The 25,170-nt window shown below is 53.2% G+C and overlaps 1 protein-coding gene across 1 annotated transcript; it reads left to right on the forward strand.

The window, feature by feature from the left end:
- Window positions 1-2,730: 2,730 nt before the first annotated feature.
- SCAMP2 (secretory carrier membrane protein 2) lies at window positions 2,731-24,965 on the forward strand. The gene is made up of 9 exons (XM_080807416.1): window positions 2,731-2,880; window positions 14,713-14,781; window positions 15,201-15,299; window positions 17,086-17,203; window positions 17,753-17,881; window positions 18,592-18,751; window positions 19,783-19,884; window positions 23,055-23,175; window positions 23,380-24,965. Exons 1-9 carry the CDS (start codon window positions 2,824-2,826, stop codon window positions 23,512-23,514), a joined length of 990 nt encoding a protein of 329 aa, XP_080663542.1. The 5' UTR covers window positions 2,731-2,823; the 3' UTR covers window positions 23,515-24,965.
- The last annotated feature ends 205 nt before the right edge of the window (window positions 24,966-25,170 follow it).

Below are 25,170 nucleotides of genomic sequence, written 5' to 3' on the forward strand. Positions count from 1 at the left end.
CTCACTGAGGAGGGGAGGCTTGAGCACAGACTTGGAGGTGAGGAGGAATGTTCTGGCAGAAGAAATAGCTTGAGCAAAGACTCCACGATGGGAACTTGGGCACCTGGGAATGTGCCTGTCCTATTCTGGAGTAAAGAGCAGAGAGGCCAGTGTGTGTGTGGAGCAGAGTGAGCATGTGTATGGGTGCAGGGTACACGTGGGGTGGTCAGAGAAGAAAGGCAGTGGGCAGAACTTCGCAGGCTACTGTGAGAACATCAGGTTTTACTGAGTAGCACAGTCAGTAGCAAAGAATTGCTGTGATCTAAGTAGGGACTCACTGATGCTTGATGACGGTAAATGTCACATGCAAGGCCCTTAACCATCTCAGTGTCAGTTTCTTCCTCTATAAAATGGAGATAACCATGTCAGCCTGACAGGTGTGTGGGAGAGTGAGATGAGATGGTGTGAGGTGCAGGAAGGCAGTCAGTACTCAGTGGTCCACTGATCCTCCCTGCCCTAAGTACTGCAGGCGCAAAACCACAGTCGCTCCTCCAGGCTGAGCTGCTCACATGTCACACACACACAAGCCAGGGAGAATAACCTGGAGCTCTGAACGCTGAAGGTTGGGCTGGGCCTTGTTTGGGGAGTAATGTTGCTAAATCCTCTGGAAATAGGCCCTGACATCTGGACCTCAGTCAGCAGCCCAGGAGGAGGGCAGCCAGTTGAGACACCTGGAATGAGGGACTATAGTCGTGATTGTGATTCCCTCTGCCCCTTCCCCAATTTGCACAGTTTCTACCTCACATGCCCAGGGGAAAGAAGGAGTGCTGTTTTCTCTGTAATGTTCTTCCTGGCTGTGGACATCCCCCTCGCCTAGGGTACCCTGGCTCAGATAAATCAGCCTGCACTTCACAGGAAGCTTCACCATACACTAGGGAATAATAAAATGGAAAATACAAGAATCCTACAAACAGCACATCTCACATACCTCCTACCTTTGAATACCTCTCCTTCTCCTCATCCCCACTCCCCCAGCCATATGAGCCTTCTGGGAGAAGTTGGAATTTAGACAGGAAAGAGGAGGGTAAGAAAAGTGGGTGAGGTAAACAGTAAATATTTACTTATTACCTATCATGTCCTTGGTACTATGTTAGTGCCAGAAATTTAACAGTGAGCAAAACAGACCCTACTCCTACCCTTGTGGAGTTTATAGTCTAGTGGGAGAGATAGACATAAACAGATAACCACTAATACGAGTATATACTTACAATTTGCAATACCTCTTATGAAGCAAAACTACAAGGTAATATATGCATTTGTTGTGGTGGGCGGAGGTGATCTAACCTATAGAGTGGAGAGGCCACTCCTGAAGATGGGGCATCTGAGCTTGCATAAAAGGATAAGTAGGGGTTAACTAGGGTTGATGAGGGCATGGGCTAAAAGCATAGCAGGAAGAGGGAACTTTATGGGCAAAGGTTCCCAGGTAGGAGGGAACAAGGGAAGTTTGAGGAACTGAAAAGCCACTAGCAGGGCTGGATAGGTGGGGGTCCTACAGAACCTAGAGGCCATACAAGAATTGGGGTCTTTAAGGAACATAATTGAAGGACTTTAAGCAGTAATGTTTAAGATAATATGATATTATTTTATAATAATGTTTTATAATAATATTTTAAATAAATGGTATTGTTATAATAATATTTTATAGTATTTTGTTCCCTTTAAAGCGATCTTTGGTTACAACATAAACAACAATAGACCAATTAGCAGCCCTGTCCCAGAGCTGGGTAAGGAATGATAGTGGCTGGATTCGGTGGCAGCACAAAGGAACAAAGCAGAAGAGTATGAAGAAATAAGGGTAGTGGAGAGCATCTCCCCCATTGCTGAAATCCCTCATTCATTTAACAAATGCTTGATGTCCAGATTCAAATCCCAGCTAAGACCCTAAAACAGTCTTGGGCTCAGGGATCCTCATCACTAAAACGATAAAACTTGACCGCAGAGGGCAAGACCTAAAAGAATCAGGGCTCAGCACCTGTGTCGGACAGATGCACGGTCGGTTCTTCCTAGAAGAACCCCTCGGGGCGCCTGGGTGGCTCAGTGGGTTAAGCCTCTGCCTTTGGCTCGGGTCATGATCCCAGGGTCCTGGGATCAAGCCCCACACTGGGCTCTCTGCTCAGCGGGGAGTCTGCTTCCTCCTCTCTCTCTGCCTGCCTCTCTGCCTACTTGTGATCTCTCTCTGTCAAATAAATAAAATCTTTAAAAAAAAAAGAAGAAGAAGAAGAACCCCTCTGCTGGGCTCTTCCACCAGAATCCTCGCCTAGCTCAGCGAAGTCCTTTCGGGTCAGGAACTCCGTTCCCCACTCCCGCCGAAATGGGCTCACACTTGTCTCCTGCCTGGACCAGTGCGACTTTCCAAACTTGCCGTCGAGGGAAATTAAGGATTTAACTTTCCGACTCCACTTAGCAGAGTTTACTTGGGAATTTTCCAAAATGAAGTTGGAAAGAGGAAGTTGGAGAGGGTACTGATAACGTCTCCGGCTCCCCCTCCCTCGCGCCTGGGTGCCGTCCCCAGTGCGGAGCACAAGTGAGTTCCGGTAAGGAGCAATGGAAGGTAAGGACCAAATAGAAGCCGAGCGCCCACCGGCCGCTCTGTAGTGGGCTGGACGGGAGGGCGGGGCGGATCTCTGTGACGTCAAGGACCACGCCCCCTGAGAGGGCGCTGCGCCTGCGCCAGAACGGCTGCCTCGCTCCCGGAAGTGGAGGGTCTGCACCGAGAACGCCGCTGGGTCTGGGTGCCCGGAGGCAGAAGCGTTGGCGGAGCTCGCTCGTCAGCCCCCGACCGCCATGTCGTCCTTCGACACCAACCCCTTCGCAGACCCAGTGGACGTAAACCCCTTCCAGGTAGAGCCCCCAACTCAATTCTCTCTAGTGCCATAGGCCGCGGCCCGGGCCTCTTTCGCTGGGGCCGGGAGACGTGGCGTAGAAGAGACAAGCTGTCTGCCCAATGGGAGAATGGGCTCTGAGGGCTGGCCTATCGTAGTGTCTGTGGGGCGGGACTAGCAGCAGGTGTAACTGAGGAGGGGGCGGGGCGCTGTAGCTTGGAGAGAAGTGGTGGGACCCTCTAGCTCCCCGGGTGTCGCCCCTCTGGCTGGACCCTGCTAGGGAAAGGAACTGAACCAAACGCGGTCAGGGAGACCCCTAGTGTCGGGGAGAGAAGCGACTTCAACTGAGGGGGAAGTGTGGCTACCCCATCCCGCAGTCTTGGGAAGACATCTTCCTTGAGTCACGTTAGGAAAGGGGATGAAAACAACATAATGGAGAGGTGGAAGCCTCTACTGGGAAGGAGGAATGTGGGAAGATCCCAAGTTCAGCTCTCCTCCCACCCCTCCCCCTCCCCCAGCCTCCGCCGAACAGCCAAACTAGCCTACAAGGTGTAGGAGACCCACTGAGATTTGCTAGGAAAGGAAGGTTGGGAGAGGGTGGGTAGCCAACGCACACTGAAATATGGACTCGATAAGAATGCCACACCTTGGCCACGGGTCTAGTTTGGACTGGGATTTGGCTAGATAGGAGAGAGAGCCCAGGTTTAGGGAGGGGGGAGGGCCTGAGGGTCTTGAAGCGCAAGAAGTGCGATCTGATGGAACTGTGTGTGTTGTTAGGGTAGTTGAGATGTGTTGACCTTTGAGCTGGCCTGATCTTTTGAGCAAAGGATCGCGGAAGAAGTCTTCCTACTTAAAGCTGAAACCTTTCTGCCTTTGATCTGAGGGTGCAGGGGTATTCTTTTTCCCCAGTAAAGGGCTTTGGAAAGCCTGTGAAGCCTGTTAGCTCCAGATCTCCTGTGCCTCTTATTTTATGTCTGCTGAAAACCAGTTCTAGGGAAGCTTAATTGCGCTGACTGGTGATTTATGAGCCCCGAGGTTTCTGCTCTGTCAGGATGTCACCAGGCGCATTAACTCATCATGCTTGTATTTTATTCTGGTCACTGGCAGCTGCAAAGTTTCCTGCAGGTGTCGGGGAAGTACTTAGAGGGGTTCTCCTGCAACTCTCTGCATGAGTTTTCTCACCTTGAATTCCTTCAAGGATCAGAGTAAAGACAAAGGAGACCAGCAGGGAATAATTGTATACTATCAGAGTCAACATTCTATCCCTCTTTCTTGGTCTCAAGGTATTTAGTCAAAGGGAGCCCTCAGGGCAAATTTTAGTAGCTTGGTCTTTGTAACGTCCTGAACATTCCTCTTGCAGCTTAATGCTTCTTGATGGAAACTTTGCAGGGACCTTGTCTCCTACATAATGCCTTCATCTCTATTCGTTGAGTAAAGAAAAAACATTTCATCTTTTTTTCTCGTCAGTGTCATCTAGTAAGAGTTTAGTTTAATTACAAAACTGCTTTATAACACTGGACTTTGAGTTTTAGTAAGGATCTAGTAGTCTCTTGGAATGCGTTCTGTGTAATGGTTGGCTTTTTTTTTTTTCCCTGTCAGAATCAGAAATAAAATGTCTGTTTCTATCTGAGAGGCAGTCCTCCGGAGATGCAGAGAATTTGTCTCCAGCGGTAGCAGTGGACGAGATAATTGGCCTGAGCGCTGCCCTGTATTAATAGCAGCTTGAAAGTCTTAGGCTTAAACCGCATCTTCAGCCCCAGGAGTGATTGTGCAAATTGTGGTAGAAGTAACTTCTGCATTCAAGCGAGACAGTCTGTCCGTCAGGCAGCTCCAGGATATGGCAGGACAGGAAGCAGCTGTGGTCCTATAAAGAGCAGCATCTGGTGGGGAATCCTGTGTGGGAAGACGGAAGCTGGCTGGCTGTGACTCTGCTCCTTCTTACGCTGGACTGGGTTTTTCCTCTTGGCACATAGCCCCACGGGGAGAAGGAGGTTTGGACGTGGGGCCTTCAAGCTCTCCTGGAGAGCTGCCCTCCCCGTCCTTGTGATGGAAGTGTTTGCTTCCCTGACTGCCAGGGCTGGGACATTGGGAGGGTGTAGCCCTGGGGTGACTGGGTGTGAGCCCAGCTTCATTTACCCAGGGTGTTAGCACAGAGCTCAGGAGAGAGTAAGGGGAGTGGCGATAGGCTCCACAACTGTCACACCTAGCTAGCTTTCAGAGCAGAGTCATGTTTTCTATCACTCCATGGTGGGTCATGAAAGTATGCTTAGTGTTCAGAGTCCATGGTGGACTGTTTAAGAGTCAGGGCATCCTCAGAAATCTATTGTAACCCCTTAGTCTAGAGAGGAGGAAACCAGGAACCCGGTGAGGATGGGGCATGCTAGAGTTACCAGCTAATTGGCAGCAGGAAGGAGCACATACAAACTGCATTGGGGTTATTTAGGCCTGCTAAGAAAAGAATGTATCTTCGTCATCACTGCCCCTATTTTTTTTTTTTTTAAGATTTTATTTATTTATTTATTTGACACAGAGAGAGAGATAGCGCGCGCGCTTCAGTGAGAGAGGGAACACAAGCAGTGGGAGAGGGAGAAGCAGGTTCCCAGTTGAGGCAGGAGCCTGATGTGGGGCTCGATCCCAAGACCCCGGGATCATGACCTGAGCCGAAGGGAGATGCCCAACGACTGAGCCACCCAGGTCCCCCAACTGCCCCCATTCTTGAAATGAGAGTACTGGTAGGGTTGATTAGTACTAGTTAAGTGAGTTTTAATTAGTACTCACTAATTAGTGTTAGCTACGCAAGTCCCTCCCCCCACCACAGTGTGTGGGGCTGGAATAATACAGATTATACTGTACTTTTTAGCAGCATAGCTTCTGAGTAATACCAGTCCTGAAAGGTACTCAGGGTTATGTAGTCAAATAAATTTGGGAATCACTCTGTATTCCATTTTTGTTGCAGATTGGCAAGGCTTGTTATTTTGTGAAAGGCTCTGAGCAATCTTACAGTAAAGACATTTGCTCAACTTTGTCTGACCCAGCACTTCCCAAAGTTATCCAGCCATGGAATCCTTTTTCTGCCAGCTCTTGTAATTGGCCATGCAACTTCTGCTGTGCCTTTAAGTTTAAAGAAGCCTAGGCTTCTTTGCCTAGAGTTATAATTGGGATTCTTAGCAAACTCCCTGCCCAGTAAGAGCTGTGAGCGCAGAGTTGTCACAAGAGCGCAGCAAAGGTTTTTACCAAACTTCCAGGAGGAAGCAGGAAACTGCAAGCCAAGGATTACGGATTTCACAACCTCCCCAGCACTCCCTCACCCCCCTGTTATTGTGGTGCCTCTGCTCCACCCTCTCTGGGTTTGCTCCCCAAAGCTTCTCAGGAAGGGCTTGTTGGGTGGGGAAGGAGAGGGCTGGAGGTGGGCACTGGCGCACCAGTTGGAGTTTTCAGCAGCCTGCTGGCAGGCAGGTCACCCAGGCCGGTGCCAGGGCCACTTTCCTCCTGGGCGCATCTGCCACATTGCCTCAGGCAGACGGCGTTGATCTCTAGGAGGGGGAAGTAAAGTGGCTGGCGGCACTTGAACAGACAAAACCTTTCAGTGTCGTGAGCGTTGCCAGATCACACAATATCACTTTGACACTTGCCTCCTGGAAATTAAAAGATAATCTCAGCAGTGTGGCTGCTTCCCAAGGATTTAAAACGTTTCTCTCCTGTGGGAGGAGAAAGTGGTGGCAGAAACGTGATTTGGGCGTGAACAAAGCTCCCTGCTCAGACACAGAGGCTTTGCCACTTCCCAGAGAGGGTGGCCTCCAGCTTGACTGTAACTGCCGGGATTCTTAAACCCACCAGATGGGCCTGTTAGAACTTTCCTGGGGAATAGGAGCACTGTCTCGAGAAAGTTGAAAACGGTGAAGTTCAGACAGTGGGAGTCCAGATAGCTGCCAGACTAGGGGGTGGGGGGTGGGAGTCGTCTCCCTGCCTCTCGGGCTGGCGGCACCTGGAGCCAGGCTGGGTGCTAGAAAGTGCCTGGCTAGAGACATAGCGGAACTGGAGCCCCACACTTCTGTCGTCTTTGCAGCTACTTGGAGTAGGATAATCCCGTGTTCTGAGCAGTGATAATACTTAATCAGGACAAACAAGGGGTTCTCGCCACTCTTTCAGAGAAGAGCGCGGTGTGCATTAGCAAGACATGACCTGTCCAGCAGTGCTCCCTTGAGATGCTGACACATTTAGGCACATCACTGAGCTCCTGCCGCTCCAAGGGCCTGCGCAGGAGACAGGGTAAATGAGCAGCACATGACCTGCCAGAGCTTCTGATCTGTTCACGGTAATGCTGGGTATGATGAGGGCAGTCAAGACTTGCCAGAAGGAGCTGTGAAGGATCTGAGGAGGAAAGGCAGAGTCCTGTTGTAGACAGGGATAGGCGGGGTGCAGAGAGCCGGCTGGATGGGAAGAGAAGGTAGTTCCTGTTTCAGGTAACGAAGCTTCCGCATGCTGTCGCCGCCCAGCCCCAGTCACGTCTTCCCCCCACTTCTCCCACCGTGGGCCTGGGACACGTCCGCTACTTGAGGCACACTCAGTCGCTTGGCCAGTCCCTCTGCTTATTCTCTCTGTCCTGGCCTCTTTAATGCTGGGACTCTCACCACCTTCCACCTATTTGCAGGCTGTGACACCTAGAGTTCTGTCCTTGACTTTGTTCTCACTGTAGATTTCTCTGAGTAAGTTCTTCCACTTGCATTGTAGCCGGCACATGGGGTGCAGGACCACGTGGCCCCAGGGACCCAAACGAAGCAGGTTCAGCCACTTGCCCCTGACCAAATCCAGAGGCAGAGAGATGAGCGGTGGTGAAACAAGAGTTTATTGCCGTGAGGCCGAGCCCGGGAAGACGGTGGGCTAGCATCTCAAAGACATCTCTAAAGTGTTGGGGGGAGGGAAGGCTTCCAGGTTTATCTCCGGAAAGTGTGGGACAAAGGTCTGTGGCTATGTGCCAGGTAGGCCATGATGGTTAAATCGCTCATTGTCGGGGCGCCTGGGTGGCTCAGTGAGTTAAAGCCTCTGCCTTCGGCTCAGGTCATGATCCCAGGGTCCTGGGATCGAGCCCCACATCGGGCTCTATGCTCAGCGGGGAGCCTGCTTCCTCCTCTCTCTCTCTCTCTGCCTGCCTCTCTGCCTGCTTGTGATCTCTATCTGTCAAATACATAAATAAAATCTTAAAAAAAAAATATCGCTCATTGTCTTCAAGTCAGTCACACGTGGAGTCTTGTGGCTTAGACAGCCCTTGTTGCTTCAGGGGGTAGTTTCGGTTCCGGCAGAGGACGCTGTGCCCTCAGGTCTTCAGCCTGCACCCTGGGAGCAGCTGGAAAGAAGCAGCCAGCTAGAATACTTGAGGTCAGAACAGGGTGGGCGGGGATGGGTTGGGGGGAGTTGTCCTTTCCCACAGTGGCTTCCAAGTAGCATCTCCGTCCCCACCATCCCAGGTCTAGAGCTCTAGGGGCGCCGGGCTCGCTCAGCTGGTAGAGTGCGACTCTTGATTGATGTGAGTTCAAGAAAACAGATAAACCAACCACATCTAGGACTCTAGCCCTCACCTCCTCCAGAGCTTCGGACCAGTATTCCCACATCTTGCCTGCAGATTCCCTGTCAGTCAAGCAGACCTCATCCGTAGGTATCTCCAGACCAGCTCGGTATCTTCTCTGGGCCTCTCCCTGCTCCCACACACCCACTCCTGAAAAACTTGTTCTCCTTCCCCTGTGATCACTGCCCTTGTTCACTAGTCACCCAAGCTGGCCACCCTGTCCCTCAACTTCCCTTTCCCCCTTTCTGGCTCAGAGAGTGGCAGAGCCCATGGCATCTCCCCAAGCGAGGTGTCTGGAGTCTTTCCCCCCTTCTCCACTCCCAGCTGTCATGCCAGTTCTCTCTGTCACCCCTGTGGACTGTGATCCCGTCCAGGCCTCTCTCCCCGCTCACTGCACTGTCCTCACTGTGGCAGACACCCGTCTCCAGTTGTCCAGCACTGCCCACAGGTGGAGTCCAAACTCTGGCAGCCTGGCCTGACACCTGCTTCAGGCTGGTTCCTTGGCATTCCTGGCTCCTCTCTCTCTACTCTTCACTCCACAGCCATCGAAGCCTTCTCCTGTGTAGAGGCTGCTTTTATTTTTTATTTATTTTTATGATTTATTTTATTTTTTAAAGATTGTTTTAGAGCAGGGATAGGGGCAGAAGGAGAGGGAGAATCTCAAGCAGATCCCCCACTAAGCACAGAGCCCAACCCTCATCTTGATCTCACCACCCTGAGATCATGACCTGAGCCAAAACCAAGAGTCAGATGCTTAACTGAGCCACTCAGGCGCCCCTAGAAGCTGGTTTTAAGCGTCAGACTTGAGCACTGGAAACCTGAGTCAGGTAAAAGGACCCACAGTGACCCCTGTAGCTGAATGCAAACAGGCTTGTTAAGTGACCCGGCGCAGAAGATCCCTGAGCCCCGGCTGACCAAACGGGCTGCTTACACCCAGGCACAGGTACCAAAAAAGGAAAATTCCATACGTTCCCATACCACCTCACTTCCCCTTCCCAACAGCACCCCCCTCCCCTGCCCTGCCTCGTGGCAGACTGTCTCTCCTTTGCTGTCCTGCCTGCTGCTCCCTTGCAGGGTTTTCAGTAAACTTCAATGTCCTTGGTCCTGCCTTGGGTGAATTCTGGCAGCCCCCGACTGGGTCGCCCCACATCCTGTAGAGCTGCTGTGCCTTTGCGAATGCTGCTCTTGCCTCCCTCCTCCGTGCTTGCTACACGTCTGTCATCACTCAAGATCCAGCTCAGGCAGCGCCTGAGTATACAGCCTTCCCTGCCTCCCCCAGCGCTTAGTCCCTTCTTTCCCCATGAAGGTGCCTGTCCTTGCCTGCTTCCAGAATGCCTCCTGCTACACTTCCCCTCCTGCCTACTGGTTCTCTGCACTGTCCGCTTCTTGAGGGCAGGAACCAAGGCTTTTTTCCAGCATCCTAGCCCTGTGCTTGGTGTGGGATGGTTTGCGTAGGGAGGAGACAAAGGTGGAAGGAGGGGGCAGGTGGTCATTGTGACCGCAGACAGGCCCTGCCTGGGGCGCCGGCGCCAGGGCCAGGAGGGCCTTGGGAGCCGGTGGTTTAGCCTCACTTTCCTGGGCTGCAGGAGAGAAAGGCCCTGCCTGCACCTTGCTCATTTGGTGGGTCCTCAGGCTCTTTTTAAAAATGCGTGGGTACGTGTGCTTTGAAGGGAAAAATAACGTAATCACATGGAAAATTTGGAAGACAAAATAGATCATTGCAATTTCTTGCCTTTTGAAACCATTGCTATTTTGATGCATTTTCCTGCCAGTCTCTTCATATGAGTGCTTTTGACAAAATTGTTATTTGGGATTCATAAAACAAAGCACTTTTCTGTGTTGCTGCCCTGTGTCCGTAGCTATGATTTTTAACGGCTGTTTAGATCATTGGGGGGATGTGTACAAAAACATTCTTTGCTCACTGTCATTGGACGTTTAAGTTGATTCTGGATTTTTTTTTTTTTTTTCTTAGAGAGAATGAGAGTGAGTTGGGGGAGAGGCAGAGGGAAAGGGAGAGACAGAGTCTCAAGCAGACTCTTCACTGAGCTCGGAGCCCGACGCAGGGCTCCATCTCACAACCCTGAGATCATGACCTGAGCGGAAACCAAAATCGAATGCTCAACCAACTGAGCCACCCAGGCGCCCCTGATTTTTTCCCTCCTGTTGTAAATACTGGTGCAATAAATACCTTTGCAGATCCAGATTTTTACGTATTTTTATCCTATTTCCCCAGGATGGGTTCTCAGGTAAGAGAGTACCAAGGTTCACTGTGGCTCTTTTCACTTGGGACCCAGCCAGCCAGTCTGGGGACGATTGTCCTTTTTTGTCATATGACACACAGCCTTGTCTCCAAAGCAAATAGGATTTCACAGAGGTTCCAAAGTCTTGGTAACTGCCTCTCAGAGAGAATGGCTGAGTGTTTTGTTGTTGTTGTTATTCATGAGGTCTTTATTTAATGTGTTTATTTGGAGCCTGAAATAAATCCCACACGGGGAGCTTGGGTGGAGTGTAGGATGGCAAAGTCACAGCTCAAGTGCAGCCAGGACCTGTGACATGGAAAGTGACTGCCAGACTGGAAACAAGTATGTTTTTCCCCAGCCCTTCCTGGCCTAGCTCCAGCCTGCCTGCCTGCCCGCCTCTTTTCCCTCTGTTCCCTGACACTGCGTCTCCATGAGGGGTTCCCCTTCTCCAGCGGTGGTGGGACTCTCCTCCCTCCGGGGTCTCCCCTCCCTTCTCCTCCCCTCCCTTATTCACTCTGCCCTGGGCTCTTGTGCTGTGCACACATGTCTCTGCTAGAATCATCGATCTTTGGCTCTGGGAGGGCAATGCACCCTCTTTGTCTTGGTGTGTCCCTCACACCCGGACTGTTCCCTGAATGGAAAGAACTGAGTGCAGGCGCGTTTTCTTTGTTACAGATTCGGCAAAAGGCATCAGGCAGTCTGAGTCCTTTGTGTACCAAGTGGGTTTTGGGTTACCTCTCTATAGGTGAAACTCAGCTCTTGCCATCTCTTGAAATAACTACTTGACCCACTTATGAGTCAGCTGACGTTTGGCGAGTAGGAGAGGACGTAGCTGCTGTGGACTTCTTATTTGTGGTTCGGAGTAGAAGCCGAGGGTCTTCATTCAGACCAGCCAGTGTGGTCTTTCGTGCAAGACTCTGCATGTTTCCTGCCATGAGTGTCCCCCAAGGACTTCCTGAAGTCCAGGAATAAAAAACCGAACAGAAACCGTTGTCCTGGTCAGTCACATGCCCTATCTGTGTTCCTCAGGAGCAGTCACACATGGAGCACCTTCTGTTTGTCAACTGCAGCAGGCTTTGGGGGTGCACTGCTGAACAAGCCTTCCCTTCTCAGGCTTGCCACTGTGTCCCTGGAGATAGACAAATTCAGGATCCGGCTCAGCCACTGTCCCTGTGATCTTGGACAAACCTACTTCCCCTTTGTGAGCTGGGGCTTTCTCCAGCTGCAAAGAGAATCATTCCTTGCAGGGTGGTCACGTTGTTGAAGTTGGGGATGGGGGGGTGTAGCTTTTCTCGGCCAGGGCTGCTCAGCTGAGCTGCAGAGCACGGAAGCTGGTTGAAGTGAGGGTTTTCTCCATTCTCTCAAGGATGGATTAGTACCAGAACTATTTTAGATGCATGGGGGAGAAGGCAACTCATTACAGACGGTGACTGCCTTAGGGCGTTGGGCCATAATTCTTTCAAGGAATCAGGTTGAAGAAGGCTGGTAAAACCTTCATATCTGACGGCTTGACAACGTGACCTGTTCTGGGGTGACTAGAACTTCACCCTGGCATCACTGTGTAATCCTGGTACATAGTAGACCCTCAGTAAGTGTCAGCTCCCTTCCTTTCCCACCAGGCCTGAGCTTCTAATCTTTCAGAAGGAGCCCAGGCCTGCCTGAGTGTTCTAGGCCCCTCTTCTGAGGCAGGGTGCTCCTGGGCCCTGGGGCTGCTGCAGTGGCACGGGCGCCCCCTAGCTTTTGGGCAGTACCTCCCCAGAGAAAGTGGAGGAGGGCACGCAGCAGGTACTCTCGAACATCAGCTTCGAGATCCCATGAGCTTCTGCTCCACATCAGGCCCTTCACCAAACACTAGGAGCTGGAAGTTTGAACTAGACACAGAGGCATCTGGGCACAGAGGTTTACGGCCTGCTAGCCGAGACAGTATTTGTGGTGAGTCTGGTGAGGGGTCTAGGACCAAGTGCTGAAGATTTTTTTTTTTTTTAAGATTTTATTTATTTATTTATTTATTTGACAGACAGAGATCACAAATAGGTAGAGAGGCAGGCAGAGAGAGAGAGGAGGAAGCAGGCTCCCTGCCGAGCAGAGAGCCCGATGCGGGGCTCGATTCCAGGACTCTGAGATCATGACCTGAGCCGAAGGCAGAGGCTTTAACCCGCTAAGCCACCCAGGTGCCCCAAGTGCTGAAGATTATAGAAAAAAGGAGGAGAGAGCTCACTATAGGCAGAGTAGTCAGCTCACCCACCCCCAGAATCCTCCTCTGGCTGACCTTGGTAAAGGAAATGACCTCTCTTCATGGTCTAGAGGTTGCCTGTTAAGACATATGTGCCTCAGGCAGACACGTGGGCCAGCACCCGAAACTGCTACCAGAGCCACCCCTCTGTCCTCTGTCCTGTGACACAGACTCAGGTAACCAGTTCCCTGGATGGTGGATCTGATTTCAGTGACTTCAGCTCACACAGTCTGCTGTGGCTTCGTTCTTTGCTGAGTTGAAAAGGGGAACAGAGCCCGAGCCCCAAATCTCTCTTGCAGGAAGCCAGCCTAGTGATTCTGGGAGAAATCTGCTAGTCTTTCAACCAATGAATAACCTCAAGGCCAGTTCCTCCAGCTCATCTGGCCTTCTGAATCTCACGTTGTCATTTTGTCCCAAGTTGCAGGGGCCACTAGGCGAGGATGGTGGCCAGCAGAGAGCACATAGCCAGGTGGCCTCTTCGCAGAGGAAATTGGGTGGGGGTGCAGAGAGATGAGGTATCCAGAGAGAAGAAGGGAGTTGGAGCTGCATGCCCAGCTCTGGGCTAGGCCCGGGGGCCAGCCAGCCAGTCTCACCGGTCAGGAATCGGAGGCCCAGGTGGGAAGACGAGAATTGGTGTGTGTGAAAAACATCAGAGAGAACACTCACAGCTGACCCTTGGTTTTGTGAATGTACGTAATAGGGAGCCAGCCATTTTGAGACCTAAGGCAAGTACAGTGCCATGGTGAGGGTGGTGAGCTGGGCCCGCAGAACGGGAGCGTGTGGACCGTAGTGAGGGTTGGGGGTTGGGAGGGTTAGATACACAGAGGCGGGCCAGGGGAGGCCTTGTAACTGGGAACTTGGCAGAGTCCAGTGGCCCTGAGCCCATCCTTTACAGCTCTTTCTTCCAGAGCCCAGGCGTCGCTGTGGAACTGGACCTGAGCCCCGTACCTATTACACATGGGGAAGGGGGAGGGGAAGGGATGGATGATAGAGGGTGCGGAGGGGGCAGGATGAGGCCACTGCCCATTGACCTTGGACCAGCAGGGGGCTGCTGGGGAGGAGATGACAGGGAGTGCTGTGCAGGCCCTAGGCCAGAGGGCTGGCCTTGGCAGAGGTCAGATGGGGAAGGGAAGACTCAGGAAGGAAAACTCAGGAAGAGACTGTGTTCTGAGGACATTTTTGGGTTTCTTGAAAAGAATCCAGAAAAAAAAACCCAAAAACATTTTCCCGGCTTTTCATCTGAGCCCTTCATGCCTCTCTATTCCTAGCAAGTGTGCCTGATTTAATAAAACCAGCACTGGCAGCCAGCAGCACGTTTTTGTTCCAGAACTTTAAACTGTCCTTTAAAAATGGAGAGGAATAAGTGCTTCCTGTAAAATAATAAATACAACAGTAGAGAAAGGTTATGAAGTAAAAAATAATTCTCTACACTACCCCCCCTTGGCCCCCCCCCCCCAGTCCCTGGAGGTAAATGCTGTGAACCATTTTGAATCTGGAAAGGACACTAACAAGGACATGGGTGGTATCTATTCCGAGGTCTCATAGTGGGAAGCTTGTTCTGGGTCTCTCCTGGGAAGTCATTGGGGTTGAACTTGTCCTTTTCCAGAAAGGGAGAAGGGATCACAGCTCCGGTGTGGCAGGGGCTGGGCACAGGAGCCTTCCCGAGAGGCTTTTCAGGGCACCAGGAAGGGCCTCAGCAGTGTCCCTCCAGCCAGGTATCCCTGGGAGGGGCCAAGGGACGGTGATGTCCCTCCCCTTCATCAGGGTTCTCTCTTCTCCCGGATGTCTCACGGCTGTTTTTTGTTACTTTTCCAGGATCCCTCTGTGACCCAGCTGACCAGTGCTCCACAGGGTGGCCTGGCGGAATTTAACCCCTTCTCAGAGGTTGGTGAGCATGCCCTCTTTCTGAGTCCCTGGGCCCTCTGGCTGGTGCTAGGTTTCTGGGGCAAGGAGCCTTGGCAGAGGCAGAAACAGCTCTGAGAAACTTCCGTCCTCAAAGGGATAGCCCTAACATGGGCTTGGGGTGGGGGGAAGGGTGAAGAAGTCACCAGTTCGTCCCTTAGGATCTGTGATCTGGGCCCTTTCCTGAAGAGAGCTGGACTGTGCTGGGGAGCTGGGGAGCTGGGGCTCCAGCAAGAGACCAGAGGTGCTGGGTGAAGCAGCACACTGCCCAGCACCTGAGGCTCAATTGATGGCCAGGAAGTCGCAAAGGTGGGCCCAGGCCTGCCCCCGGGGCAGTGCCTCTCACTGGCAGGCTGACTGGTGCAGCCACTCACCTGCCTCCTTTGGTGTGTCCCATGCAGACAAATGCAGCGACAACTGTTCCTGTCACACAGCTCCCTGGGCCCTCGCAGCCGGCGGTTCTCCAGCCTTCAGTGGAACCAACCCAGCCAACCCCCCAGGTACTGTTGACAAAGATCCTTTTAGCCTCTCCTTTCCAGCAAGGGAAGCCCCCAGACCAGTAGCTGAGCCCTGAGACTGGGGGAGGGGGTGGACAGAGGGCCTTCACCTTCATTCCCGGCTCCCCTTCAAGGGACCTCTTGACCTTGGAGCAGGTCATTTGCACACGGAGGGTCTGCTCAGCCAGCCTCGATCCTCACCCTGCCCCACTACTACCACCAGAAACTAAGCTCTGCTTACCAGGCTGGAGTCCTCGGTGTCTTGAGCAAGAGCATTTGCCCCGGTTGTGCCGTTCCAGATCCTCCTGGAGCCTTTGGTTTGTCCTCTCTTACTCGGGGCCCAGAATCTCTCTCTCTCTCGCACTCTCACTTTTCTTTTTTTCACCTCTTTTATTCCTGTCTTCCTTCCTATTGCCCTTTGTCCCTTCACCAAATGCTGGGGCTCTGGTCTGCCTCATGCCTGACCCTCTCTGCCATCACCTCGCTACCCTGCCCCCCTGCCCCCCCATCCCCCCTACCCCTGGTGGCCGTGGCCCTCAGTGGAGTGTGTGTTGCAGCTCCTGCTTAGACAGGCCAGCGAGTTCCTGCCTACCAGACTCCTGGCAGTGAGGGAGTTCTCAGAGAGACAGATGCTGCTAGGAGGAGATAGTATTCTCAGAGACAGCTACACGCGAAAGCTTCCAAAGGTAGGCAAAGTGTAGATGAGCCTGAGTGAGGGCAAGGCCTGAGCCGGGTTTTGGACTCTCATGGGCCCCAAGCTGCTCCCACCATCTGACTGGACTTGGGAGGGAGGGCCAAGACCCTCAGCAGGGTCCAGCGTGGACAATTCTGGTCCTGCTTTTGCCCCTGGGGCCTGAAACTTACCTCCGAAGGCAGCCTCAGCTCTTCGGAGGACTCTTTTTGGAGAGAGTGAGAGAGCGAGTGTGGGTATGAGTACATGCACACGCACACGTACGTATGTACACATAACGCCTGGCTGGTCATCCCGCAAGGTGACTGGTTTGGGATCCACTGCCTAAGGACTGTAGACTTCAGGAGGAGCCAGGCGCCCGTGGCTGTAGCGCCTGGCAGGAGCGGGGCCCAGGACCCTGCACTGGAATGCCTCACATGAAGCTCCCTACATGCCTCCCTGGGAGGCCTTGCTCTTCCTGGACAGGGGATAAAGCTTGGACTGTGCATGTCACCAGAGCCGGGCAGAGCAGGGCCCAGCTGAGGGCGCTGGCCTGGGATGTACCCGGTCGCAGTTCAGGTGGACGTCAGGGGGCTGCTCCTGGGGGTGGGGTGGGGTGGTGCTTAAATCCCTGAGGCCCTAGGTGCACTTTGGTCTGCCCTCCAATGCCTTCCCCCTGCACTCACTGCTGGCAGGTTTGCACTGTGTCCCCTTCACACACACACCCTCCAGGCTCTTCAGGTGAGGTGTGGCTCTTCGGGTTTCTGTACAGGTTAGTCTCTTGTGAGGCCATTTTCCCTTTGCTGTTACCCCAAAGGGTAAATTGTAATTGAACTTTGCCTGGATTCTAGAATGAGGGGGTAGTTTTCTCATCTCAAGCTCAGGGAAGCAGGGGAGACGAGCCCTGCCTAAGGCTGGTTAACACCTAAGAGGACAGAGGTGTTGAGCAGTAGGAGATAGGTCGCCTTGGCATCTCTGTGGTGGTCTCTGGTACCCAAGACACCATGGGGCTGCAATTGGCTCTCCCTGCCTGGGGCAAGGCCCTCCCACCTTCAGCTCAGGCTGATGCTGTCCCTCTGTCTCCTGTGTCCGGCTGCCCCTACCCTCTGTGTCCCCCAGGCCGTGGCCTCCGCAGCGCAGGCAAGCCTGCTCCGGCAGCAGGAAGAACTGGACAGGAAAGCAGCCGAACTAGAGCGCAAGGAGCGGGAGCTACAGAACACGGTGGCCAACTTACACGGTAAGGGAGGCTGCCAGCCTCTGGGCCAGCATGCCTGACGCAGGAGCCTTCCCTGAGCCTGCTTGGGCCAGGGCAGCCCTGGAGCTCTGTTGGGCTCTAGATCATCTCAGCGGCGCTGATGCCAGTGCCTGGAAGGGCAGCGAGGTGGAGGCCGGGAGACCTGCAGTGTGGTCCACAAACTATAGATTGTTTCCATGCTTCTTCCCAGCTCTGGAGGGTTTTGCTAGGGTAGGGCACTGGTCCTGTGTGCGACTCCCCCTCATCTTCGTGATGATGACCCCTTGTGTTTATGGGCTGGTTGTTCTTAAAAATAATGACTTAGGCCCCTTGCTCTGTTTCCCAGTGCATTTGGGATCCATTATCTTAGAGTGGCTTGTGGATATTCGTGCCCCATGCCACTTTGCCCATCCCACTCCCTACCATAGTGACTCTGACTCCCGCCTGCCGGCCCCTTCCGGGAGCCCTGGTTTGGCCCATAAACTCCAGGAGTGTGCACCCCACAGGCTGCTACAGAGGCCAAGCCTGACTGCATTGCTCGTTCACCCACAGTGAGAGAGAACAACTGGCCACCCCTGCCCTTCTGGTGCCCTGTCAAGCCCTGTTTCTATCAGGATTTCTCAGTGGAGATCCCTGCCGACTACCAGCGGATATGCAAGATGCTGTACTATCTCTGGATGTGTGAGTCCGGGCCTGTCTTCTGAGCACAAGGGGGATGTGGGGTGTAACTCCAGAGCACTGTCTGTGCTCTGGCTGCTCCTCACTGCAGACTCCAGCCTTCCTCAGGGCTGGGCTGGGGTCGGGGTGGGGGGGTGCCTTCTGCCCACACATTGGCCCTCCACTGTCTACTCCCTGTCCTGGGAAGCTCCCCGAAAGGGCCCACTCACCCCAGTTCACACCACAGATCGAGTAGGGCGGGATTAGCAGGAGGCTGCAGAGTTCCTCTGGGGCTCATTGCCCGTGAAAGGCCCTCCTTTATCAAAGGCTTCCCTCCCCATAGGCCTCTTGGCTCCTAGGAGTGTGAGCGGATATAAGACCCCCTATAGCTCTACTGCCGGGCCCTCTAGGGCCAGGGACAAGAGTCACTGAAAGACTTCTTCCCCAGGGATCAGCCCTTGCGTCTGCATCTCCCCTTCCCCCTCTGCCCTCCTTCATATGCTTGGGCTGTACCCTCACCTTTTAGGAACTTGGTTTGGTCCCTGGTTTTGCTGCCCTAGAAAAACCAGGATTTGGGAGCTCACCCTGCCTCGGTGCAGACCAAGGACTGGTGTTTCTGCTGATGCCCTCACTGTAGGGACCTCACATCCTCTCTGGGGTTGGTTTGCTGGGCCGGGGAGCCCTTTGTCCCCTTGGCACCAGCCTGTCTCTCTCTCTCTCCTCACCCTCCCCAGTGCATTCAGTGACTCTGTTTCTGAACCTGCTTGCTTGCCTGGCCTGGTTCTTAGTTGACAGCTCCAAGGGAGTGGACTTCGGCCTTTCCATCCTGTGGTTTATCATCTTCACCCCCTGTGCCTTCCTTTGTTGGTACCGACCCATCTATAAGGCCTTCAGGTGAGTGGGGCTGGGGCAAGGGGAGTGTATGGCTAGCATCCCAGGTAGCAGGCCAAGGGCCTTATGCCCAGGGGCCCCATCCCAGTCTTGGAGCAGAACAGGATGGTGGGGGAATCCACTTTCCCATTCTCATCCACAGTGCGAGCGGACGGGGGTCAGGAGCCATTTTCCTGAGATGTTGTATCCGGGGTCTGCTCTGGGCACTGTCCTTGGACTAGGCACGGGAGACCTAGAGAGGGGTCCTTGGGCTCCCATCCACTCCCATGCAGTCTGCTGCGTTACTGGGAAGAGGGCGGGGCTTCTTCAGCTCCCTTCCGAGGCTTTAGGGAGTCCACTTTGATAAGCTCTGCAGGGCTTATCGCTCCTAGCTTGTTTCCACCTCTCCCCTGCCTCCCCAGTAACTCTTGAGCCTGCTGAGTGTAGACGGGCTGGTGGAGAATAGATACTGTGAGCCTGAGCAGATCCACCTCATAGACCCCTAGCGTTTGTGGCATTGTGCCTCCCAGTTGCTGCTTTCAGGCTTGGGAGCCTAGCAGGCCCCAGGGAGAGGGGGCAGGCGGTGGCTGAACCCTCTCATGCACTCCGCGGCAGTATGCCTGCCCTCGAGGGCATGGGGATGGAGGTTTGGTCTACAGTTCTGTGCTCCCCAAATACCTTTTTATTTGACCCAGGCCAGTGGTTTTATTATTGGGTATTTCTATCTTTGGCATCGATTTCCTTGTCTCTTATGAAATGCAGGTACATACCCCAGAAAATGGACCATTACGTTCTTTATGTCATCCTCTGGGGGAGCAACTTTATTAGCTCTTTGAGTAAGGGGTCAAGCATTAACCCCTTAAACTGGAGGGCAGTTAGTGGCAAGCCCTTTCTGATTATAGCTGTGGCTGTTTGTGTCCTCTGGCCAGTGTGGCTGATCCCGTGGAGCTGTCTGCGCTCCCATCCTGCCTTCTGGCTCCTAATGCCAAGCGAGGAATACTGAGGAGTGAACCCCTGGCCCACTTATGACCTTGGGTTTCCCCTTCTCTCCACAGGTCCGACAACTCTTTCAGCTTCTTCGTGTTCTTCTTCATATTTTTTTGTCAAATAGGGATCTATATCATCCAGTTGGTAGGCATCCCTGGCCTGGGGGACAGGTGAGTCCTGGGGCAGCATGAGGGGGTGATGCTTTGGAGGTGGCCTGACCTCCCTTGCCCTGTCTCCTCGCTCCCACAGAGCCCTCCGAGAGGACCCATCGTCCACTCTGGCTGGGAAGGTGGGGGGCAGGCTGCCTGGTGTCCTCCTCTGCCTCTCCCATTCTTCACCGGTCTCCACTCGCTGCCTCACCTGTTCACCACTTTCTGGGGTGTTGTGGGTGGACTGGCCCCAAACACTTAGGCTGCCAGGGCTACGTCCTGTGGAGAATTGCATCCTCTTCCTTTGCTCTGGCCGTTCCCTCCCAGAGGCTGGTGCTGCTTCTACAGGCCCCAGGCGAGCCCTTGGGTTTGGGTAGCTGCCGACAGAGGCCCTGGCCTTTGTGGACTTGGTGCTGGACTTTGTCCAGAGACCCTGTAATGTCAGGAGCTGGAGCCCCAGCCTCTTCTGGACTGGCTTTGATCACAGAGCTGGCTTGAGTTTCCTGGGTGCTGGAGTCCTCAGCTCAAAATTAGCCTCAAAAAGAAAAGCTGCCGGCTGATGTTTTCCTTTCTGCCCCAGTGCACAGGGGATATTACAGAAAGGTCAGGCAGCCGCTTGGCTTAGAGCCTGAGCCTGGAAGGGCTGCACTACTTTGGTCCCTTCCCTCCAGCAGGGCTGGCAAATGCAGGGCAGAAGGAGGGGCCTGACTCACCTTGCGCTCCAAGCATGCCCGCTGCCCTCCTGCCACCCCTCATCCATCTCACCCTGCTGTTTCTGGGCTTGCCCCTTTTTCTTTGAAAATGTCATCACTCACTACCCTCAGTGAGATCCTGGAAGACAGGCTGTGGTGTAAGTGCTCTTTGCTTCCCAGGCCGGGAGTCAGAAGGCTGGCGTTTTGGTCCGGGCTTGGCCCCCTGTCCTGCCCCCTCCGGCTTCCCAGTGCCTCCCCACCTCACCTCCTGACCCCCGCGGCTGGGTGGATAGAACCCCCCTTTCTTGTTATCGAGTATAAAATACACAGAACAGGGGCACCTGGGTGGCTCAGTGGGTTAAAGCCTCTGCCTTCGGCTCAGGTCGTGGTCCCAGAGTCCTGGGATGGAGCCCCACCATCAGGCTCTCTGCTCGGTAGGGAGCCTGCTTCCTCCTCTCTCTGCCTGCCTCTCTGCCTATTTGTGATCTGTCAAATAAATAAACAAAATCTTTTAAAAAGTAAAATAAAATACACAGAACATAAAATTTATTTTAGTGATCCCTTAACACATCTTAAAGTAAAAAGTTCAGTGGCGTTTAGTAGGTCCACAGTGTTAGGCAGCCCCATCCACTAGTTAGTTCTAGGACATTTGCGTCACCCTGAGAGGAGACTGTACTTAACAGGCATCCTGTTCCCTCCTTCCCGGAGCCCCTGGTGGCCATGAAGCTGCTCTCTCTCACGCGCGCTCTCTCTCTCACGCACTCTCTCTCTCTCTCGATCTGCCTTCTCTGGACATTTTGTCTAAATGGAACCATACAGTATGGGGCTTTTGATGCCGGACTCAGTGTGATGTTTTTAAGGCTCACGCTGTAACATGGCTCAGTACTTCCCTCCTCTTTACGAAATACTCTTCCGTCCGCCTGTCCATTCCTTAGTGGACACACCCTGGGGTAGTTTCCACCTTTTTGCTGTTGTGAACAGTGCTGTTATGAACATCTTTGTACAAGCCTTTGAATATCTGGTTTGGGTTCTTTTGGAGTATGTATCTGGAGTGCAATTGCTGGGTCACGTGTTAAGTCTGTGGTGGGGCGGCCACAGTGTAGGAGGGTTCTCATATGGCCGCACCGTTTCCGTTGGCAGTATAAGAGGGCTCTCGTTTTTCTGCAGCCTCAACAGTGCTTATTTTATTTTGTTGTGTTCCCAACCTAGAGGTGTATCTCACTGTGGTGGTCTTTTTTTTTAAGTAGGCTCCACACCCAACGTGGAGCCCAGCATGGGGCCTGAACCCACGACCCTGAGACCGAAACCCAGGGTGTGTCACCAACTGAGCCGCCCAGGCGCCCCGAGTGTGGTTTTGATTGGCATTTCCTGAATAACTAATGATGTTGACCATCTTTTATGTGCTTTTTGGCCATTTGTGTTTCTTCATTGAAGAAATGTCTATTCAGGTCTCTCTCTGGTAATTGGGTTGCCATTTTGTTTTTGAGTTCTTTATATATTCTGCATACTAACTTATCAGATTAACACCTTCTGTATGTTATATTTTCATTCTGTGATACTGTCCTTTGATGCACAGGTTTTAATTTTGATGAAGTCCAGTTTTTTTCTTTTGTTGCTTTTGTTTTCAGTGTCATATCTAAAACCAGTGCCAAGCCCAGAGTCATGGAGAGTGAACTGTTTTCTTCTAAGCATTCTAACTTTAGCTCGTATTAGGTCTCTGATCCATCTTGAGTTAGATTTGTGCCTGGCTGAAGTCAGGGTCCAGCTTCATTGTTTTGCGTGTGGCTGCCCAGCGCCATTTGTTGAAAAGACTGGTGTCTTGGCACCCTTGTCAGAAATCAGTTGATGGGGGTGCCTGGGTGGCTCAGTGGATTAAGCCTCTGCCTTTGGTTCAGGTCATGATCCCAGGGTCCTGGGATTGAGTCCCCCATCTGGCTCCTTGCTCAGCGGGGAGCCTGCTTCCCCCTCTCCCTCTGTCTGTCTCTCATCTCTCTCTCTGTCAAATAAATAAATAAAATCTAAAAAAAGATGATAAAAATATTAAAAAAAAGAAATCAGTTGATGGTCGATGTATCGGTTTGTTTCTGGACTCTCAGTTCTTTCCCATTGATCTGCATGTCCTTGTGCCAGTATGGCACTGTTTTTGAGAACTGTGGCTTTGTAGTAAATTTTTAAGTCCAGAAATGGGAGACTGTCCCCTCTTATAGATAAGGACACTGGGGCTCAGGAAGGCGACATGACTGACTGGAGGCAGAGGGGCTGCCCTGGGTACTGGCAGGAGTTGCTGAGGTGACAGGATAAATCCAGTGGGTTGGCCACTGGTCCTCCTTCCCAGGGGATGGGCTTCGGGAGTGAGCAGCCAGGCTTTCTGTGCCGCAGGGAGGTGCCTGGTGGTGGCCGGTCAGTCTACAGCGGCCACTTAAAGAGCCCCTCATGGGGACCTCTGGGGCCCCCTCTCACTGTGTCCCCTCTGGCTTCCTCCTCCCCCCTCCTTCGCAGTGGTTGGATCGCAGCCCTGTCTACGCTGAAGGAAGACCACTTGGCTGTGTCGATCATCATGATGGTGGTGGCTGGCTTCTTCACCCTGTGTGCTGTGCTCTCACTCTTCCTTCTGAAGCGGGTGAGTGGTGGGTGCTGGGCCAACAGCAGCTGGAGGAAGCAGGCAGCTCTTTCCTGCCTTTGCCTCGGGGATGCCCACCCCTGGAGGCAGTTGGGTTCCCCGCTCCCAGGCCCCAGAGGTCCAGTGACTGTTGTCACCAAGTTTCTGGGTGGGAGGTCAGGCGGGCCCCCAGGGCGCACTTCTCACTGCAGCCTCTTTCCCCAGGTGCACTCCCTGTACCGCCGGACGGGGGCCAGCTTCCAGCAGGCCCAGGAGGAGTTTTCCCAGGGCATCTTCAGCAACAGGACCTTCCGCAGTGCTGCCTCATCTGCTGCCCGAGGAGCCTTCCAGGGGAACTAACCCTCCTGACTCTCCTTCCTCTACCCCAGCCTTTTCTCTCGCCTGCCTTCTAGCTGCACTTTCTGTGGGTGCCTTAAACAGTGGTTATGCCCAGCACAGACCTGGGGAGGGTCTTGCACAGTCCTTCCTCCTTCCTCAGCTACCAGCTCTCCATTCTGCCCGAGGGGAGGGGAGGGAGGGACAGGGACTTTTTTTTTTACACAAGAGAAAAAAGGAAAAAAAAAAAGCTGTCTTTCCTTCTCTGGTGGTGGTTTGGTAGGTTCGAAGCAGTGGGACTGTAGTTCACTTCCCCTTACACAGGTACATGCGTGCGTGCACGCGCACACACACCCACACACATCACATACGTGTACACAGTTGGGATCACCAGCTGACCTGGGCCCATGCCAGCTGCAGTTTTATGTCTGCCAGGGTCCTGGGACTCCACTCCTCCCCCAGCAGGCCTGGCCTGTATCTGGCTCCACAGGCCCAGCCTTTGGCTTCCACAGTCCTGCCTTTCTCTCCTGCCTAGGTGGGAGTAGTCTCCCCAGGTCCCCCTTTAGATGAGCTGCAGTCCAGGTGGACGGAAAGCTCTGTTCCCCAGATCACTCTGAGGTGGTCTCTGGGCTTCCAGAGCCTCTGACATGGTCACTCCCAGGCTCTTCCTTGCCTTCTGTTTCTCCCAGATTTATAGCCCTTTAGTGCCCCCTGCACCTTCCTGGTGTGGGAGGTATGTGTGCCCTCTGTGGCCCTCTCTGAGCCCTTGCCCTCTCCCCTCTGTTGACTTACTGAATGTGCAGTGGGGTTGGCTGGGATTTGGGGATGGGGAGGGTTGGAGGACATTGACCCCAAGTAGTCCTTTGCCCAGCCTCTGACAGTTGTCTAGGGGGGTGGAGTCTGACTATCCTGGTGTGGTTTGGCCTTGTTTCGATTTCCTCTCCTCCTGAGGGACAGTGGCCCTTAGCTGTGGCCTCAGATTCTTCCCCACTCTGCCTTCTCCCCTCAGCAATATCTCATGTGTATGACTCTTCTGGGGGGCAGAAGAATCAGTCCAGAACTGTATCCCTCATGCTGGACTGATGAGCCACTTTACTGAGGGCTCCCCTGTACGCCCCCCCATGGAACCTAGGTCACCTGTCACTGGTCCTGGGGATTCCTCAGGTGTGTCCCGTGTGATGGGCACCTGGGAGTCCACAGATAAAACCTGCACCCTGTCCTCTAAAGGCCATCTACAGGGGCGGGTGTGTGGCCTGAGGGGACTTCTCAAAAAGCTGGCCAACTGCCTGCGCCTGGGACCTGGGGCCCACCCCATGCAGTGTGCAGACTACCCGCCCACTCAGCCCCAGAGCCACTGATCATGGCAGTGACCAAGGTTTTGTACACTTTCCGGTATTTTTTTCTTCATGTACAAATGTATATGTTATGTCTCAATTTTTGTGCTTTAAATAAAAAGACATTTTCAGACAACGCTGATCCTCATGTCTGGTGGACTTGGGAGGATGGGAGTGGCCGACAGAGCCTGCACTGAGTTAGCTGCTGCCGCGGTTAGGTGGAGACTCAAGATTCCACATCTGGTTAGTGTGGAGACTCAAGATTCCACATCTGGCCCCCCTGCTCTGGCTGGTCTGGAAGGGGCCAAGCACCTCCTTGACACTACTTGGCCAAAAGCACCTTCTT

This window comes from Martes martes (genome assembly GCF_963455335.1).
Source record: "Martes martes genome assembly, chromosome: 7".
Taxonomy (NCBI): Eukaryota; Metazoa; Chordata; class Mammalia; order Carnivora; family Mustelidae; genus Martes; species Martes martes.

Excerpts from the sequence above, each read along its gene's own strand:
- SCAMP2 (XM_080807416.1), top strand. The coding sequence starts at position 2,824 with ATGTCGTCCTTCGACACCAACCCCTTCGCAGACCCAGTGGACGTAAAC. Across the intron at positions 14,782-15,200 it reads AATTTAACCCCTTCTCAGAG|ACAAATGCAGCGACAACTGT; the intron begins GTTGGTGAGCAT and ends TGTCCCATGCAG. Across the intron at positions 17,882-18,591 it reads GCTGTACTATCTCTGGATGT|TGCATTCAGTGACTCTGTTT; the intron begins GTGAGTCCGGGC and ends CACCCTCCCCAG.